The sequence below is a fragment of the Patagioenas fasciata genome, chromosome 11 (genome assembly GCF_037038585.1).
Source record: "Patagioenas fasciata isolate bPatFas1 chromosome 11, bPatFas1.hap1, whole genome shotgun sequence".
In the NCBI taxonomy this organism is placed as follows: domain Eukaryota; kingdom Metazoa; phylum Chordata; class Aves; order Columbiformes; family Columbidae; genus Patagioenas; species Patagioenas fasciata.
In genome coordinates, this window is record NC_092530.1 from 17,472,880 (window position 1) to 17,493,027 (window position 20,148).

Sequence of the window (20,148 nt, forward strand, 5' to 3'; positions counted from 1 at the left end):
CAGGGATATTTAAGAGCTGGACCCTGCAACCCAGCACTCCAAAATGAACCAGAACAGCATTTTTCTCTGCCCACATTGCGAACAACACAGAATGCAAATAGCTTTACAGCTGACTAAACTGTTATTTTTTTTAATTTCAATCTAAAATCAGGACTTTGTGCGCAGTCTCTTAGCTCAGCCTGTCAAGCTGATATCCACCAACTAAAAATGTAGAAGCTAAACTGGTGAACATAGGCAACTCTGTACCATGCTGTTAGTCTTCCAGGTGCACAAGCAGGTAAGTACCTAGTGCAAACCGAGGCTAATTCCAGGCTGACTCATGGTAAATCTAATCCCACCCAACAGAAAATGCTCCAGGCCCAGTTCACTCTTCATTTTGATGCAAATACCCTCTAAGCAATCCATGTTTGACAAGTGCCTCAGAGCTAACAGCAGATTTTTTTAGAAAAACTTTCCCAAGGCCTTTTACATAATTCCTGTCTATTTCTCCTATACAACCTTTAAGAGGACTTCTTTTTTTCTATTCAAACAAACACACAGCTTTTAAAGAGCATCTTTTTTAAAAGGAAACAAACAAAGAGTTGTGGTAAACTTTGCATTGATTTTAAATCCTGCCCTCCCTGCCCCCAAAAAACATGGGTTTTTTGTTTGTTGGGTTTTTTTTTTTGTTGTTGTTGTTGTTTTTTTTTTCCCTGTCTTCATAGTTCCTGTCCAACTGGGACCGATTTCTCAGCTAAACTATTCTGATCTGCAGAAATAGTATTGGGACTGAAAAAGAGTGAGAATACAACCAGCAGCCCGAGAAATATGGGGAACACCGAGGATCATCTAATCCCAAGAGCTCAGTAAGCAGACAGAAAACCAAACTCTTTTCATGACAGCCCTGTGACTCCCTCTGTTTTGGATTATTCGAGACACAGGCTGCTACAGAGCTTTATACCTGCAGTACTGCACTATTTTCTTTAAACACCGTTGTGACACTTTCTCACAAAGAGGTATACGCTGCATTCTGAGACGCTTTAATCACCGGTATTGTCAACTAATGACAGGTTAGAGCCATCACCTCCGTCAGATACCTGTGCAGGAGCACCCCCAGCCGCCGGGCGGGGGGAGAAGGGAGAGGCGCTACCGGGGGACGGTAAGAGCCCAGGTGTGGGGGGCCCGGGGGAAAGAAGGGGTGACTCGCTAGCGGCTTTGGCCGGGCCGGGCCTTGGTGCACAGGCTGGCGTCCCGCCATCCGCTGCAGTGTCGGGGTGCTCTGCGCAGGGTGGGGCCCCGGGGGGTACAGGGCCCCCTAAGGGCGATCCCCCGGGCGGTGCAGCCTCCTGGGGGCCCCTGCTAGGGATCCTCCTCGGGGGTGCATCACCCCAGCCCCGTGAGCCCCCCCGGGGAAAGGCCGCATGCTACCCGGGGATGCATCCAACCCGGGGAGCCCGCACAGCGACAGGGGGCCCCACAACCTCTGCGGCATCTCCCTTCGGGGATGCATCCTGCGGGGTGACCCCGGTAGGACGCAGTGGGGGTTCCGCCGTGCCTGGGCCGGGCCCGGCACCGCGATCATGCGCAAAACGCTCCGCAACCCCCCCCCCGCCGCCGCGCCCCGCGGGACCCCCCGGGGCCGCCCCCTCCCGCTGCCCCCTGGTGCCAGTGGCCGGACCCCCCTACCTGCGCCCAGCAGCGCGGCCAAGGCGAGGAGCAGCCCCAGGAGGCGCCGGCCGGCCATGTCGCGGCGGGGCTGCGCGTCTGTCGCGGGCACGGCCGCCTCCCTCCGTCGGGGCGGGGCGGGCGCACGGCACCGCCTCCCGCCCCCGCCCGACTGCGCTCTCGCCCGGCCCCGCTCCCCCGGTAGGGTGGGGGCGCGCCCGGCAAGCGGCGGAGTTCCGGAGGGATCTGCGCCCAGAGGGAGCTGCGGTCCCCGGGGGGTTGTTGAACTCCGTCACCGGAGGCTGCCGCGCTTGGCGGCTCCGTGCCCTGCCCGCCTCTTGCTGTCGCGGTGTTCTCCTGCAGGGCGTGTGCTCTGCCTGCCTCTTGGGCTCAGTCCTGTATTTACTCGCTGAAGCGGGGAGAATCCGCTCTGCAAATGGCGATGAGGCGGTGCGCAGGAATCCTGTGCGGGGCTTTGGGTTGCTGCTGCCTGGATGGGATGCGCTGTAGCGATGGGCGAAGCGAGGAAGGCCCGGCGGGCAGAACCCCCGGAAACTGTTGGAGCTGTGTGTGCCAGTGGGCAGGATCCCCGGGAACTGTTGGAGTTGTGTGTGCCGGTGGGCAGGATCCCCGGGAAATGTTGGAGCTGTGTGTGCCGGTGGGCACGACCCCCGGGAATTGTGGGAGCCGTGTGTGTCGGACTCCGGGGGTTGTTGGAACCGCGTGTGCCGGCGGGGAGGCAGCAGTGGTGCCGAGATGGGGCGATGGTGCCCGGTGTGGGTGCTCTGTCCCGCTCCCGCGATAGGGCTCCGCGGAAGTGTAGGGGAGGCAGCTGCTGCAATTTCATTCTTTAATGCCGAGTATTTAATGCGGAGGTTACGGAGCCACAGAAATGTTGGCTGGAAGCGACCTCTGGAGGTCTCTAGTCCAAACGCCCCCTCGGAGCGGGACCCACGGGCAGCAGGTCACACCAGCCATGGCTTTGGGAGTTGAAAACCTGCAGGGATGGAGGCACCCCCAGCTCTCTGGGTGACCTACAGCAGTGCTGCCCAGTGCTGTCCAGTGAAGGAGATTCTCCTGGGCCTAATCTGACCCTCCCTAACCACTTCTTTGGCCACCCACCCCCGTTGTGTTGTCTGCCACTGACAAGAAGAGTTTGGCTCTGTCGTCTTAATAACAGCCCTTACGTAGCTTTAAGCTGCAATGAATCTGCCCTCGGGCAACTCCTTGCCAAAGCAAACAAGCTGCCCCTTGTAGTTCACGTGTACCAAGGTGCTGTACCCTCTTCTCTACATCTCTTTTAAATGGGGGGAGGAAATTGTTAACAATACAGTAAATAACTACTTTGTTGATATTCATACATTGTTTCACTACAGAAAAGGGCGTGAGGATGCAGCCTACGTTTGGGAAGAATTCCTAAAGCCTTAGTGTGGACTGAAAGCCTGAAGAAGAGTCTGGGTTGTCCTAATCCCATCTCACCCTACAGCAGTTGGGAGGTACCGCTGTGCCTCGGCGGCTCCAGCCGAGTGTCGGGACTGTGCTTTTTGTCCTTGGTGGAAACATTGCTTGAAAAGATAGTGAGCAAACAGACCTTGGAGGAGTTACAGAAGTGCTCGGGTGGGAGGCTGTGGTGTGATAGCAGGGGAAGGGATGCTCTACTGCTGATTTTCATCTGTGGCCACACAGAAGATTGCAGGCTCCATGGCTCCCAGTGTCTTGCCTTCCACAAACCTTCTGGGGAGCGGATTTAGTAAGTTCTGCACACTCGTACCGTGTCACTGGAGCTGTAGATGCTTATATACTGTGCAATTCCCTCTGCTACTGCAGCAACTAACGGCAGTAACAGGGATCCAGGTTTACAGAAAAGTTAAACTTGGAGAAGATGCAGTTCAGCTGCTATACAAAGCTGTCCGTGCATTCACGATATTGCCTCATTTCCTTTTTATATGGAGGGAAATTCAGGATTTCAGTCCTGTTCGAGTCAAACTAAAGGAAACCAGCAGGACAACGTTTGTACCTTCCCAGTCTGGTTCCCCAATAACCTCTCCATCAGCTATTTGCATTTCAATGGCTTTCCAAGCCTCTGGTAATTGTTGGGGGAGGAGGCGGGTAAAAAGGCTATTATATTAGAGTTAGATCAGCTTTAGCAAGCCTGAAGGCATGAGAGCGCATCGCAGCTGCTGATGCAACCCATGACAGTATATTGTTTGCCGCTCCGTGCGAGCCCGGGGCGCGCACCAATGCTTGTGAGTTGATTCATAGTTACAAAGAAATGTATGAATGTAGCATGTAATTGGCAGGAGGGCAGCAGCGCTGTGCTCTGAAGCTGAAGGGAAACGGGGCGGTAGGAACCGGGAATCCATGCTGGAACCATTCGTCTGGCCAAACCCCTCGACACCCGAGGGTGCCGTCCCTGGCCGGCTGTGCCCGGCCAGCGCTTGGGGCTGTGTGCGACGGGCACCAGTTGTGCCTTTAAGGGAGGCTGAGGCAGCTGGAGAGCCTGGGGACTGGCCAGCAAGTGACTCAGCACCGCCTGACCTGTGCCCAGGAGCCCGGGCTATTCTGGGTTGGGCTGTGTTGAGGGCAGGCAGCCGAGATTTAAGCACTTCCAGTTGCTCCGCAGGGGATGTGCCCGTGCCGGGGCTGCAGCCTCGCACACGTTATGTTGTCCAGGATCGCGGTGCCGTTGTCCATTTGGATCGCTTTGCTCCAAGCTCGAGGCGCCTACGACCTTTTTATATTCTTCTCTTGAGCTAGGTTAAAGCTGTAATCTTTAAACAGCAGAATAAACCGCCATCAGAGAAACTTTCAGTGGGAAAATATACTTGCTTCCCATTATATTTTAACAGGTATCATGCTTAACTCTTCTTGCTGCCTTTGAAAAATCTGCTCCCTGGGCTTAACACACTTTTGACTACCTGAACAAAAATATGTTTAAAGAGAAGGGAAAACGCTGATCAGGAAGGGTAATGCTGGGCCAGACAAAAATCTGATTTAGAATCTTTTTCTTCCTGAATCTATTAAAACAATTTAGCAGGCTCAGAACATGTAATCCGTTAGATCTCAGAGCCCCTTGCAGGCACTAATCAATTACCCTTGATAAGTGATGGACACATAAAAAGCATCAATTTAGCTGCTGCTGAAGTGCTGCTGTTTTGAAAGCAGAATGAGCTGTCATGTAGCAACACATAGCCTTGCCAAACAGTTGTCTGTGATGGAAAATGAAAATACTATACACAATCTAAAATGAGCAATTTAAGAGGCTGAATTACATTTCCACCTGTGTCCACCTCTTTCCTGCAGTATTGTTGTTTTATGGCCCCGTTTCCAAATATAACAATTATTTTTTAAGTTTAAAAAAATTGCTATTTTGAAGACCTTTTAATTTCCTTTATGAAGCTGGAGCCCATCTGGTCAAATTTTACAAATACCTTGTTTTCTAATGTCTTGGTTCCTTTAAAAAAACAACAAAAAAAGCAAGCAGTAGTATGAGATGGCAACCTACAAGCAGCCCTCAGCCTGCACCACTCCAGCCGCCCTCTGCTTAAAGGACTCGGAGATATTCCAGTCTCCTCCGTCACAGCTGCATCACCGTCAAGAAGGCAGGAGCGGGTTTTCCCGGGCAATGGGCTGGTGGGTCGCCGTGCTGCCGGCCCTGGTCCTGTGCCAGACCTGAGATCTGTCAGATTGCCCTCCTTCAACTCCAGCAGCTGAGCTGAGGGAAGCTGCTGGGGGTCCTCGGATCCTCCCCAGCCCGCAGCGTGCTGTGGCTCATGTGAAAGTCACGGCTGAGTAGAGCTCCCCGTAAACAGACTTGCTCTGCTTCTCACCGCCCGCCAAGTGCCAAGTACTACTCGCTGTAACCAGCTTCCCAGAGAGCCTCCAGTCTGGTTCTTTGCAGAACGGATGCATTGGGGGATATTTGTACAAGCTAATTTAAAGCATGTCATTTCTCTGCCTAAATTAGATGTCTAGACTCCTGCTATAATCAAAGGTGAGAGGCAGGTTCCTAATTACAGCGCTATGAATCACACCCTAAAAGATCCCTTGTCTGTATGGGCAGTGTGAGCACCTTTCATAGCTGCTTAAAATGGGTCTCAATATTCCCTGTTGTGTGCTGGGTCTGCCACCGCTGCTGCAAACAAGTGCAGAGCCCCCTCCCCTTGTGTAGATCAAATGCTTTAGCTGCACTCTTAAAGGAAAAATGTTAGTAGTACTCAGATGGAAATTAACTGGAGAGTGCATTTATTTTTGGCCAGTCCTCCGGGAGCACCTGCCAAGCATTACCTCTCATTTCAAGCCTGACTGTTCCTGCTGAGAAAGTCTGATGGAGCTTCGAGTCTGGGTCAAGGTGAGTGCCTGGCTCTTCATCAGCTGTCTGTGCCATTTAAAAGAGGAAAGAAAGCTAAGCAGCAGATTGGGTGTGAGGAGTGGTGTGCTCCTGCTGGAGAGTGCAGGAATGAGAAGAAACAGGACTGCTTGGGTATGGTTTATGTGCTGATTAAATGCACCTGCCGGTCCCCAAGCATCAGTGTACAGTTTTAGAATAAAAATATTGAATCGTAAATTAAATACAGAAAATTAATTCTGGCCTTGTCTACTCTGGGACAATAGCCAATTGCTTAAAACAATGCTTAAGTACACCTCTTTGAAACCAGAGTAATTGACACAAGTCATAGTGCCTGTGTGAAATGTTTCCAAGAGGCGTTAAAACCATTGCGCGAACACCCTCAAGTGTTGGCCATGGGGACCTCCATATCAGGTGGACCAGGCTCTCCCCTTTCGCAGGATCATGACCGGAGTGTGCACAGGGATGTCCTATGCTGGGTGCCTGGAGGTTCCCGGTGCCAAACAGGAGCCGGCGTGGCCAGGCTGCCCCCTCTCCCGCTTCCCAGCATCACATTGCTGGGAGCGCACTGGTGCAGCACTGGGCACTGTGCTGCTCTTCTGGCGGCAGGACTTGGGGGAAGAGACATTCGGGACTTTGTTTTCTCAGAATAACTGTGGTCTCAAATGCAAAGACACTGGGGCATTGGGGTCAATTCACATCTTTCACAAACACATTAGAAACTTACACTTGTTCTCTGGATTCCTGAAAAGCAGAAAAACCTGGTGTTTTCATTTAAAAAAAATTTCCACCAGGGATAGAAATTTCTGGCTGAGAATCCAAGGCCTGAACCCAAAGAAAACATGTCTCATGAAGCAGTGTAACTGCTCTGGCCAAGGTTTTCGGTTTTTTTCTCAGCTTACTCCAGAAGTCTGCAGAATCCAAAGGGGCTCCAGAGTGTAAGGTGACATTCAGTGGATCAATGAACAGCTGTAAAAGAGCTTTCCTGCCTTTCCCAGCAGTTAATAACTTCCTTGCACAGAACTTAATTTTTTCAGAAAGACCTCATGTGTTTCTTGGCTGACTGAAGACTGGCAAGGAATGTTCATGGTTACGAATGGGGAGGTTTTCTTTTTTTAACGGAAATAAAAAAGCAAGCCCTCAAACAAACAAACTTGCTTTCACCAAAATCTTTGTGCCTGTAGCTGAGAGTGTGCAATATTGGCTGAAATAGTAAAATGCTACATAAAGCAGCCTTATTCAGACTGAGAAGCGTGGAAATTTGAGTGCAGAACAGGTAATGTCAAGCAATCAAGGTGTCTGCTTGGATTTTTTTCCTTGCACCGGACAGGTGTGGTCAGTCTGGCTGGGTTAGTACAATGGTGGGGTGGGCAGTGGCAAAGAGCAGCTGTGACTCAGGGCTGGTACTGCTTGGGAGGAAAGTGGGTTTGTTGCCAAATCCTGGATGCTGTGCCTTGGAGAAAGGAGATGACTGTATCTTCTTGGCTCCTGAACCCAAGGGAGACTTTTAGCACAGCTAAATTGTACATGTCCCTTGGGAAGGGTTTTGAGGCCAAAACCACCAAGAAACCCAGACTCTTTCATCTAAATACAGTCCTAGGAAACTACCGTGTTCTCAATCTACTATGCATTGTCTTGTACAATGTTAGCCCTCTTCTGTAAATAAGGTTTTGCTTGTTTACTCATCATTCCACCTGTAATGGAAAAGTTTCATCGGGTGTAATGGAAGTTAGGTACAAAAAAGGAAACTAACACTTATAAATCCAAAAGGTTTGGGATTGTTCTTAAGTAACTGTGTGTCTGTTATTTTTTCTTTACCATGACATAAAAATTTGCAGTTGGGCAGTGATTTTGTACAATTGTTACAGGTTCAAAACCCTGTTGAAAAGTGCTCATGTGTCTGGTAGTTCCTCTGTGCCTCTCCTGTAAATGTGAGAGTTAAAAACCCCAAATGCTGGGGATGGACAAATTCTCCTGAGACCAGTGCACAGTTGTTTCCTTGTTGGGGCTGTTCAGGCTTACTACAGGCTGATAATCTCTACCACATCAGCTGGATAGATATGAATTTGGTGTTTTTAGCTCAATATTATGGGGCTAATTTTCTTTTTATCAAACCCTGGGGACACATATTAAGTGCTATAATGTGTGACTTAAAAATAGGAAAAATCTATACAATTTAGGCCCTTTTTCTATGTTTTTTTGTTGTGCTCTGCTCCCAGCTCTCAGACTGGTCTCTACTGCATGGAGTATGTGACCCGGCTCCTACTGACAGGCATCATAACACGAGTCAGTGTGGAAGGGTTCACTCAGTGCACCCTTAACTGGGATTATTTACCTACAACTGCAGTTGTTCCTCCTGCTGATGCCACAGAGTGGATCTCCAGGTGTAGCAAAACTCCAGGGCTAGCAGAAAGGAGAGCTGATGGGTGTTTAACTGCTGACTTAATGAACAGAAAAAGGTCTGACACTATTTTGACACATGCTTGAAGTGATTGCATTTTACGCTTGTAAGGCTTTGAATTTTTTTTCCTCAGTTTTAGCTCTTTTCCTTTCCCTGTTACTGTTGCTGTGATCGTAATGCTTTCCTTCCCCTCTTCACTCTGCCCGTCACCTCCTATATTCTTTAATGTCTTCCCAATTTTGGGGGAATTTAACAGCCTTGTTTCATCCAGTCCCGGTGTGCGTTCCAGCGGGATGTGTGCAGCAGTAACGAGCCCGCTCAGATGCCGAGAGCAAACGCTCTCCAGCAGCATGGGCTGACATGCCGGGCAGCTGATGGCAAAGTATAAACCCTACCCAGAGCAAAGGCAGAGTAGACTCTCCGCTAGCACGGGTGTAGGCAGGAAGCATGTGAGTGCATCGATGTATTCAGGTTTACTGCAATTTGACTGAAATTTTGTCCTCTGCTTGTCAGTCCAGATGCTCTGGTCAGGCACAGAGAGGAACTATCTCTGTGTTAAAGATCTTACTATAAAAATAGACTCTTGTTGCTTGACCATAGTGTAACAACCAGCTTTCATGCCCAGACAGAATTCCAACCAAAGTGAAAGGTTTTATTTCCACTGAGAAATTAGTAAGTGCTGCAGATTTTGCAATATTATCAACATTAAATGACAGTCTGGACTGTATTTTCTCTGCTGTGTTTCTCTGAAACACTTAGGGGTGACTACAAGTGTAAGTCTCTGTAACTCTTTCATTTTGCTCATTTGATTGCTGAATTGCTGTCTGCTCAGTTAATTAATTTCTCCTGCTGTGCTCTGGTCTTTCACACAACACCAGGGACCAAAAAAAAAGTCTTTGAGAGTGAGACAATGTAGTGCAAATCCACAAAAGTTGTTAGAGTGACCTGGGGGAGGTGAGAGGTTCTGAAAGTTGGTTTTGTTGTATAGAAATGGTTTTCCTGTAAAACACAAGTGCATGTGCCACTGCGGAGTCAGCTGTCAGAGACACTAAACAGTAAGGAGTTTGGTTGACCCATTTGGAAACCCATTATGAAATTCTGTGATAATTCACTGTAAACAAGTTCTTAAGTGATGGGGAAGCTGTTTCTTTCCCATTTAAATCTGTCAGACCTTTTTACTGCTGGGGTGAGGGTTGTGCTGTCTCCTGCAGCTCTGCTTCGGGAGCTCAGCCGGCATTTTAGACTCTGTTGCTGTTCCTGCCACGGTCAGGCCATGAGCTGTTCCTAGGTGAATTGCACTGATGATAATTAAATTTTCACTCCCCCATCCTGAGCCAACTGCAGGAGTGTAAATATTGTTACTGCTGTTTTACAGGTGAGGCGAAGACTGGTGGGGAGAAGTGGGATTTGCCGTATCTGTGCTGTGAACTGAGCGACTTGCAATGATGGGGCAGCCTGGGAGAGGCAGGAGAGAGACCCCATGGGTTATCACCGCTCCAGGAGAGGCTGGGGGACCCCAAAATGCCACCTGCCTGGCTCTATGCAGAACAACACCAGCTTCAACTCCCATGTGTTTAAGCTGCTGCATTGGTCTGCTGGAGCTGAGGCTGCACGCATCTGGAGGCCAGGCTGGTGGGGCTCTCATGCCGCTGTTGCCAGGTGTTAGAGCCACCACTCACCATGGTTCTTCCCTTCTGAGTGTCTCTCCACAGCCTGGGTCAGTGCTTGGCCCCTTGCTGCTGGTTCTATAAAGACTATACAATGGTGCATGTCATCTGGGGTGTTTCTGTGTGTTGTGACTCCGTGGGAAAGCTCAGTGCTGGGAGCTCCTGGCTTCCAGATGCAGCGTCTGCCATCCCCGCTCCTCCCGGCGGAGCCAACGCTGTCCCTGGTGGGAGTGTTTGCTACATCAAAGCTCTGGTTTGTGCTGTGAGCGGATGATTTCTCTGGTATATTTACACTTGTAAAGGAAGATTTTTTTTTCCCCCCATGTAAATATCACAGCACTTCTGTTGCTTCTGTGCTGGCCCATCTGTGCACCATTTTTACTTGTACTGACTCATGTTCACAGAGTAGTAAGAACCGTCTCTAAGGTTTTTAATTTCTGCATTAGAGTAGGCCTATTTTGCTTTCCCAGTTAGCTCCTAGGCAGTTGAGTGCTGGGTTTTCTCTTTTCTTAATGATGTCTCTGGACTCTATTGGGTAGGTGTAGACTCTAATGAAGTAGTTTGCATTTTTTTCATTCAGATTTTTCAAAACTTCCCTTCCTGTGTTTCTGGAGTTTATTCTCTGTAGTGAGATGTTTGTTCTGCCTGTTTTCTGCATGACCAGAAGTCACTGGATGTGCACCGCTTCTGAAAGTGGGTACAATATATTTAATCTGTCATAAGGTTTCAAGTTCAGATATTACAGAAGAAGGAAACGTTAGGTTAAGGTTGTTCACACAGATCGTGTTCAGGCCTGTTGAGTTGTGCCGTGCTCTTTTTAATGAGTAATTACATACCCATTTTCTCCCCCTTCTACCAGAGTAGACAGCAGCTGTTTACTGAACAACTCTTGAATATTTTGCCTTGTCTTTGCTGCTCCATGTGCACCTAAAGTCATCTTCATTGTCTGCAGGTCAGACCTTGCTCTGGAGATAGGCTGATCACAGGCTCCTTTTAGCAGCTGCCTCCCTGGTGTTCACTGAGGTGTAGTGTCTGTACCCTCGCTCAGCTTGAGCTGTCTCCCAGCTCTCTTCTGGCCTGGTACCAAAGAGCACATTTGCAATGAAAGCCCCATCAAACCCTGCAGGAGCATCCTCTGTCACGGTCGGAAGCTGCATGTGCTGCCTCACCAGAATGTCTGGCACAGTGGAGCACCGAGCTTGCTCAGCACTGAAGATAGTCCAAGTAGCTGCTGGATCTCTGCTGCATGTGTGTTAAGAGCAAACATATGAAAATATATATATTAGGCTGAAAACAGCCAGATTATGATCCTTTTTTCCCCCTGAGAATATGAAAAGACGTGTTTTGCAGCAGTCGAGTCTGCCCGTATTCCACGGTACTGCTTTCAGAAGCATGGAGACATGAGAGCATTTCAGTAAATGATAAAAAGGTCCTTTTAACAGGGGCAAGAGAGAGTCTTTTTCCTTGAACATGTTCTTCAGAAGGACTTGAGCCACTTCAGCTGAAATGAAAAAGTTTAGCCTGAAACCAAACACAGCTGGAGAAATTTTCAGCCCAAACAATTTATTATAGATGAAGTTATGAGCCACCAAAACTGGAGTTATACAATAGTCAACCATAATTACAGTGGTGCTTTCAACTCTGTCTGTAACTTTGGCACACGTGTCAATGTAAGTTCTTGGGTCAGTCTCTCAGGAAAAGCTTTCTTGCAGAGCTGTATAGAAACCCCAGCTTGCTGATTTGAGGGGATGGAGCAAGCGTTTAACATCAGAAATAATTTGCTTCTGAAAGATGAATTAACTGACGATTTTCAGAGCAGTGTCTTGTTTGTGTTTAGTGTTTACCCAGGGTCAGGTTTAGCTGGGCTATTACGTTTCTGTTGCCCATGGAAGGAAGGGTGTAATGAAGAGGAAGCCTCCTGCAATGGAGATCGGCTCAGACACGAGGAGGCTGGGATGGCAGAGATTCATGGGGCTGCATCCCATCTGCAATATCTTCACCTGAGCAAGGCTTTCCTTGGAAACTGGAAGGTAACCTCACAATGATGGAGACTGTCTGTTGTAACACCAGTTGCTTGTCACCAGGGAGAACACAGCAAGACTGCAAGTGTGTCCAGGGTGAACAGTGCCACATGGAGATGTTCAAGCCACACACAATCACAGGCAAGCATTTCAGAAGCTTGCATGTGGGGGAATATTCTCGCCTCCATCGGGTGCTAAATTGAGCTGCATGTGAGCCCTCTCAGCAGCAGAGGTAGTACTGACAAACAGTCATCTTTGGTGATGAAAGGAGCACAGGTGAGAGGAAATTTTGTGGGAGGAGATCCTGCTCTGAATTTCTTGTGGAAACCGTAATTATGTGATTCAGTGAAGAGAAGTGTGAGGGTTTCCAGTGTGAGCTATAAAAAACACTTAGGGAAGCAGCCTGCAGATGAGGCTGTTCATTCAGACCTTATCTACTCATGTGGGAGTGTGGAAATCTTAGCACTCCTCCTTATCTCTTCTCCCCCGGGAGATCAGTGGTGAGAGAGTCTGACCTCTCGCTTACCGTTTCAAATCAAACCCGGTGTAATAGTGGCTTTGGCCATGCAGTACCTCAATCACTTAATGAAATAATCTTGTTCCCTGCCCTTGTGGGTAGAAATATGTCTTGCCAAAATACCACTTAAGTGATACCTGGAGAATAGTTGTATTAGAGCTATGGCAGAAATGTCCTCCCTTGCTCCAGGTTTTCCCTACAGGTGCAGAGCTTGGGATGTTTGAGGTGGTTGAATTTTGTCCCCCTGCTTCAGGGAAGCTCCTGTTTAGTATATGAAGAGGATCCCTGTTTCTGTGCTTGCTCCTGGGCTTTTGCAGATTTAAATGAACTTTAAATCAACATTGATTCAAAGCATTCAGCACAAGGAGATCCCGGATGTGGAGCGGATGTTCTCCGAAAGCAAGGGTGCCTTGGTACCAGCACAGGAGTGTCCACACAAAGAGCTCTCAGCCAGAGCAGGCCCAGAATCTGTTTTGCTTTCTCACACTTGGAACTGTTATATTTTAAAGGATATCAAGCAGCAAATGTGGCAAAGGGGAAAAATTGTTACAGACTGTATTTGGCTGAAAACCAGCAAAGATAAAATACCATACGTTCTGTGCAATGAGCTCCTACATAAATGATTCATTCACTGGAACACAGCTGGGGTCAACACCTTCTGTCTGAATAGACCAAAGTTATGCAAATATTTTTGTGTGGATTTTCTCAAACAAAAACCCAAAACAATATATTCTGTTCCAATAAAAAGCTCTTTATCTATGTAACTTTTAAGAATCAAAATCCCACAAGAACAGTGTCACTATGTTATACACATATATACAGCAGCTGAATAGCTAGAAAATGACAAGCTATGCCCTTGAGATGCAAACTCTGAAAAGATTGCTTGTTTTCCTCTGTATTGCCAGCCAAGTCTGTTCTATAAATTGTGTATGGTGGAGATCACACTATTTCAAAATATCAAATTGCTAATTAAAGAAACTACTCAAGGAAACTTTCCAGTAGAACAATATATGCAGTGGGATAATAGTAGTCACTATTTCTTTAATGAGTTTCTTTCCTAACCAGAATTTCTTACAATACATTCAGTGCAGCCATTCAGTTAGATTATTATGAATCACATGTGTATTATTTCTGATTTGGTATTAACATAGAAACTTCTGATGAACCATAGTATTACAAAAACAGGTCTAGTGTATAGAATGGCAATAGCATTCTTGCAGATAAAAGCATGGAAATGAAGGTCTTTATGCAGCAATGCAATTTAATGTGTTAGTTTTGAGGCTTAATTTGTAAAGGTGCTGAGAAACTACACATCCAGTTGTAGCCAGGAAGAGTGGGGTGTCTCTGGATGGTCAGATATGTTGATCCACCGCATGAGCATTGCTCTGCAGTGCAGCATTGCATTCTGTAAAATCTGAAACAGCAGGTCATGGGAGAGAAAAATCTTTCTTGGTGGGTGTTCTCATAACATGGTTGGTTGAGTTGGATATTTTCTTAAATACTTATATTTTGCTATAGTGAAGTGATTTAACAATGTCATCCAAGGGATGGTGTGTACAAGCCCTCATGGGTAGGTTAAGTCAAGCAAAAAGTAGTTTAGTTGTGTAGCAGAGAGAATAATGGAGAACCAAAGAGGTCTCTTAAATCCCTTCTTCCCTGTTCAGTGAGAGGATGGTGATGAAACTATTTCCTTCAGGTTCTGAATAGGAGTTGACATAATGAGTTGGATTTCCAAAAGTATTCCAAGAAGGTGGACAGCTTTTTTGGTGGCTTGTTGGTGGTAACTAGGTGCCTCATTTGGCATTCTTGAAAATACTTCATTCCTGCTTAAGAGGTTTTCTAGTGTCTATTTCATTTTCTCTGGTGGACAAGAATGACTTCTTGATCTTGGGTTTTGCATTCCCAAATAGCCATTCATCATATTCCCCTCAAGCAAAGAGAGAAACCAACCATTTAAAGCAAAGAACGCAAAAGCTTCCTAAGAATAAAGGTAAGGCTCTTCTTCCTCATGTGTTTGGAGTGATTACCAGGCATTAGATAAGTAGCCCTTGATGAGTCCTTGGTTTGAATCATATTATCTCACCAGACGCTTAGCCAGAGGCCTGTGGAATGACTGTTCTTCAGCTACGTTAAAAATCTCTCCTGTAGCCTCTGGTGCTTGGAATGATGTAGCCTCTTTATCATCGGACTTGATGATAACAGCAGTGTTTGAATAATGGTTCTTCCATAGCTGGTCCTCACCCTAGCACTGGTTACCGTGACTCTTCTGCATTTCCTTGCTCTGACTGACTCCCATTCCTTTCCAAATAAGAACTGAAACAAACCCCATGGGAATAAGTCCCTTGGAGGAGGACAGCAGCTTGACTTGGCCGTTATCTGAAGACAGTGGAGTGAAAGCCTTCAGGTGGGGGATCAGCAGTTAATTGTGGTACGTTCTACACCAACTTGTAATAGAAGGATTAGAGAATTTAAATACGTGAGCTAATAAGGTTCTCTGTCCATTTTGGCCAGCAGAACTGGGCCAGAGTGCTGTTTCCTCTGTGTTGGTTGTAGATGGGTCAGTGTGCTAGGAAATCAATTTGTCGTTAAATATCAGTAGGACAATGCTCTGGTCAGGCTACATGTGCCATTGCTTTCTTGGCATCTAAGCTTCCCTTGGATGTTTGTCATGAGAGTTAGTGACCTGATGAGCTATTTCCAAATATGACCTGTGGCATATGACTGAGATCAGGGAATATGGATCAACTTAATTCCCATGTGTCTAGAGCACCTTGTCAAATACTGAGAAAAATACTGGAGAGTCTAACAGGTCAGACTTCACTCATCAGGTCCAGACTTGGCTCATTTGTCTATAATGTCTAACAGGAAAGTAAAAGTCTCAGTCCAATCACCACTGTCCTCAGCACCTCCAAAACCTGGGTTCGATGTGGATTCTGCCTTCTAGTCAGTGTTTTAAGAAGCAAATAAATGTTGATGGAGGGCCTCCTTCATTCCAGGAAGAAGTCAGGAAAGGAAGATGGGAAGGATCAAAGACCAGCATGCGTTCCCACCCTCATCAGAACCATCTTTGGATAGCTTCTCTCAGTGGGTAAGGCATCATGTTGGAGCTGAGAGTTACTGGTCTGGGAAGCTGTTGACACCTGAGTGGCGGAAAGCATAGAGAGAAGAAGATGGTGAAGGGCAGCAAGTGACCTCATCATTGACCATGGACCCCTTTGTTTTCCTTTGTTTGGTGACAGGTGTTCCCGCACCACCTTAGATGCTGTCCCTGCTCTTGCCTTGCAGAGCATTGCTCTTTGCATCTTGGTGGATTTATTCTCCTCCTTATCAAATTTTAATTAAAACTCATTTCTCCCATCCCTTCCCCCTCTCCCAAATATAATCAACTGAAGAAAAATGAGCTGGTAAGTCATTGTTTTTACCACTTTGGCAGCAAACAAATGTTATGTCTGGCACACTGGGCACCATGTCAGAAAATGAATCAGCAGCTGTTGTGACAGAAGCTTTTTCCTGAATGGAGAAACAGAGACAAAAAGAAAACAGGCCAAGGAGAGGTTTCTGCAGTGGGCATTGCCAGCGCCTCACTGCCATGAGAAAAGTCTTTGCCCTTTGCTGGGGAAGGCAACTTGGCCACAGGTGGGACCTCCCCTCTCACCCCCAGCATGGGACTGGGAGCACCATTTTGTGACTGGGGTCAGCTGGGGGCTGCTGCCCGTGGCCGTGCCTGGGAGGGGAGCGGTGAGGCAGGGTGTCCCAGCACCTTGGTGGGGAGCTGGTGTTTTATGGACAGCAAGAGTGACCCACATCGCTGCAGGTCTTCCCGAAGGCTGTGCCTCAGACAGGTGGGTGGGGGGGCAGTTTTGCAGGCACATTGATCAAGAAACACTTGTTTGTCCTGGGACTGCACTATGGTGTGGTTTGCTTTGTGCCTGTCCGTGGAAAAAGGATGAATGATTTCTTTGTGTCTTGCCGGACTTGGATCCGTATTTAGTTGCTTTAAGTGGTAACCTTGCACATTTTATACATGCTGTGAGCTGCAAGATCCTGGAGGAAAAAGTGTTTTGTGGTTTATGGTGCTCCCAGATCATCCTCATCCTTTTTCTTTATCTAATGGCTAACTTCTCATAAGGACTTCATGTGCTTTGTGACCTTTAGCATCTACTGTTTCTTCTATGCCAAACATTTGAGGGCACATGAGAAGTGGTTTTGACAAATATTATGTACTTGTTTATACATTGCAAACTATTTCTACAGGAGCAACATTGAAGTTTTATTGGCTAAATAAATATTTCTGGGCTAAGTTAATACACGGAATAGATCTGGAGGTGTTACCGCGCTGGAGCAGGCATAAGGTTCAGCTGGAGAACAGCACCATACAACTGGGTGATGACCAAAACTGAGGCTTCAGCAGGTTTGTCTGACACAGAACCCCATACCTCCTTTGAAAGGGCTGCTTTTGCTAGGGTGTTTTTAACGGGTATAGCAGAGAATTGAGCCAGCAGAGCTGGTGACTTGCAACCTGAATAGCTTCAGTAAAGTCCAAAGGGACAGTGTGTGGTTGTGAGTCAGAGAAGAGGTTGTCCTGGGTTCCTGGAGACAAGTATCACAATATTTATAGCTCCTTTCATACCACATGGACAAGCAACGTGTTTGTCCTTTCCTTGTCCTTATAAATTCCCTCCTGACCTCTGCAAACCAGGGTGTGCTTTAATGCCTGCCCTGTCACATGCTACTGGTGACACAGGTCGGCGCAGAGGTTTGTTCCATGGCATGGCTGCAGGGGCTCTGGCTACCTCTGGTTTTCTCTTGCTAAGCGTACAGTGGTGCTGATTGCCCAACCCATGGCCTCACCATGCCAGAGATACCTCCTGACTTTGGTCAGGTTTTGCACGAGGTGGGATGGGTTGTTTTAGTTTAGTAGGACAGAATACAGTAATTATGGTAAGAATAAAGCTAGGGGTAGATCTGCGTGACTTTTGACTTTTTGTGTATGGACTGACAAAGTTTTCAGTGAAGTTGCATGATTCATATTTCCCTCTCAGCTCCCTTCGCTCCATGGCCAGCTCCTTCCTTCTGATCCAATAAATTGCTGGGTTCTCTGCACCATAGAAATCTGCAGTGACATGGAAGTCTTGGGCAGAAAGGACCTGCAACTCCATGGGTTTCTCAGCCAGAGGAGGAGAACGTAGTACTGACAGTCCAGCCCAACAGAGTCATGGAAAGGTGTTTCGACAGAGATTTGTTGTTCACTGACCAAAGCACTGATGTCACACCAGTCACAGCCTCAGACATACCAGTGGTCTGAGTCCTCAATGGAGTGGTTTATATAGGAAATCAAAAAGACAGCTGAGGAAGAGAAAGATTGCTCTAATAGGTGGGTGGTTACTTTTTCTTTAGTTGTTTTTGTTTTACAACTTTTATGTCTGGTGGATTTACACTCCATCAAGAGGAACCCATTAGACATCCCTTTCTAGGAACACTGCTTTTTATTACCTTATTATATAATTTATTTTCTCATCTTGATCTGGATCCTGCAAAGCCTTTCCATCATGTGTAGATGAAGTAGTGCTCTTGTGGCTACTGTGGCAGCAGCTCGAAGGACCCTGGCCCTGCTGGAGCAGGGACAGGACCCAGCGGCAGACCAATGTTGCCCCAAAGGCTTCTTTAGCTCCTGGGTGGCTTCATCCTGAGCTGCTGAAGTCATTGAGAGATGTCCCAGTCCTTCAAAGTAACCTGATGTGAATAATTTCTGAGCAGATTTTAGGTTAATTGTTTCTGTTTGCACATATGGAAGGGAGGAAACGATGTGCTGTTGGCGAGCATGTGCCATGCCTGCTGAGTGGGTGTGGAGGGATCTTTCCCAACCAACCTCATGCATATAGAAAGGATTTGGCCTGGCTCAAGGTCTGCATGCAGCTTGCTTTGTGGGCTTTAGTGAAGTCGCTCCTGATTTGCTCTGGGCTGCGATTATGTTAGAGGAAAGTGATAATTCTGGCTGAAGAATCAAAATAAAAGCTGGAGGAGGCAAAGGTGCAGTCAAATTTCAGGTCTGACCAGTCATCTGTGCAAGCCCCAGCTATCTCCTAGCCAACAGGCAGAGTCCATCTCCTTCAAACGCTTACTTCTGAGCTTGTTGTCTGTGCTGACAGCACTGGGTTCTCTTGCAACAGCACCCGCAGACACAGCTCTGCTGTTTTAAAGGCTTTCAGGATTAGGCCAGGGCTCCTGCACAGCTGCCATGCCTTGCCCCTCTTTTACATCCACTGAAAGATTTTTGAATGGACTTCAGAAGTCATTAGGAACCCAAATGTCGACATGCACTTGCAGAATGTCTCTGGTTAATGTTTTCCTACTGACGCTCTCCTTTGCTCCCCGCCTGCCAGAGTTTCCTGTGACCTATTTGAAATATCACTCTCCTAAGTGAAAATGTGCCTTTCTTTTTCAAACTTGCAAAACTCACAAAAATAAATAGCCTAATTTGGGCAGTTAATAGCCCTCTCCTGGGGCTCCTCTCAGCAACTAAGAGGCCTTTTAAATACAACATTTGTGACTGCGTCATTAAAGCTCTGCATGATCCAAGCAGGCTAAACCAAAAAGAAATGTCTTATTTGATCTAAGTTTTCATTTTTTTTTTTTTTTTTTAAATAGTGACACTAGAGACCCATTTATTTTTAATTACACAATTGCTTTATTAAAAGCCTAAATCCTGCAGTCCCTAGTCATTGCTCAGGCAAAACTGCTATCATTGAAGGAAGGACCTGTAGGAGTCAATCCTAAAAATAGGGCAGCTGACAAAGTCTGCCTTTCAAAATGGATTTGCTTTATTTTTGAAGGATTTTCCAAGTCAAAGAGAACTTGCCTCTGCTTTACTTTTCAGTTCTGCAGCAATTTGAAAGCTGAATGTAGGAAAGCAGTCACTCCAGAAAGCAAAACCAAGCTCAGTTTCCTTTTAGACTGGTTGTGCTGCCCTTTCCACCCTTAGACACCACCTTCTACGTAGCCGTGCTAGTATTTACTGGCACGGTGAGGTGAGGAAGCCCCAGTTCTGTCCAAACACATCTCTGAGCCTGACACAGCTTTACCCTGGTGGGCCATGAGCAGAGGTCTCCCTGACACCCACCCGCAGGATGACTTGCCCTGTGCCTAAATGAGCCCTGCAGATCCCCCAGGCTATCAGCCAGGTTGCTGGCCCCTAAACACCTGTCCTGTTCCCCTGCCAAGCACAGAACCTCCTGCAAACCCTCCCTGGCATGCGGTTTGTTCTGCTGGAGCAGCAGGTGAGCCCACCTCAAGCTGCAGGGAGAGTGACAGAGGACAGGGGCGATCCTGGGCCTTTGACCCCGTGCTAGTACACAGGCTGTGCTACCCAAACGCATTTCTGTCCTTGGACTCCATGTGAAGGGCCGGTCTCCTTGCTAGGTTAAGACGGTGCTGCTAGAAGTAGGAGAGGGAACGGGCTAGCCAGGCACATATACTGGATTATATTCCTGGACTAAATTCCAGAGCCTTCAATTTTATTATCTAATTACCCGAGCAAACTCATTAATCTT

The 20,148-nt window shown here is 47.3% G+C and overlaps 1 protein-coding gene across 1 annotated transcript in view; it reads right to left on the reverse strand.

The window, feature by feature from the left end:
• Nucleotides 1-1,931, reverse strand: part of CD99L2 (CD99 molecule like 2) — a 32,001-nt gene extending 30,070 nt beyond the window's left edge. The window contains exon 1 of the mRNA XM_065846171.2: nt 1,666-1,931. Coding sequence (XP_065702243.1) covers nt 1,666-1,723 — 58 coding nt within the window. The 5' untranslated portion in view covers nt 1,724-1,931. The remainder of the gene's footprint in view (nt 1-1,665) is intronic.
• Between the last annotated feature and the right edge of the window lie 18,217 nt (nt 1,932-20,148).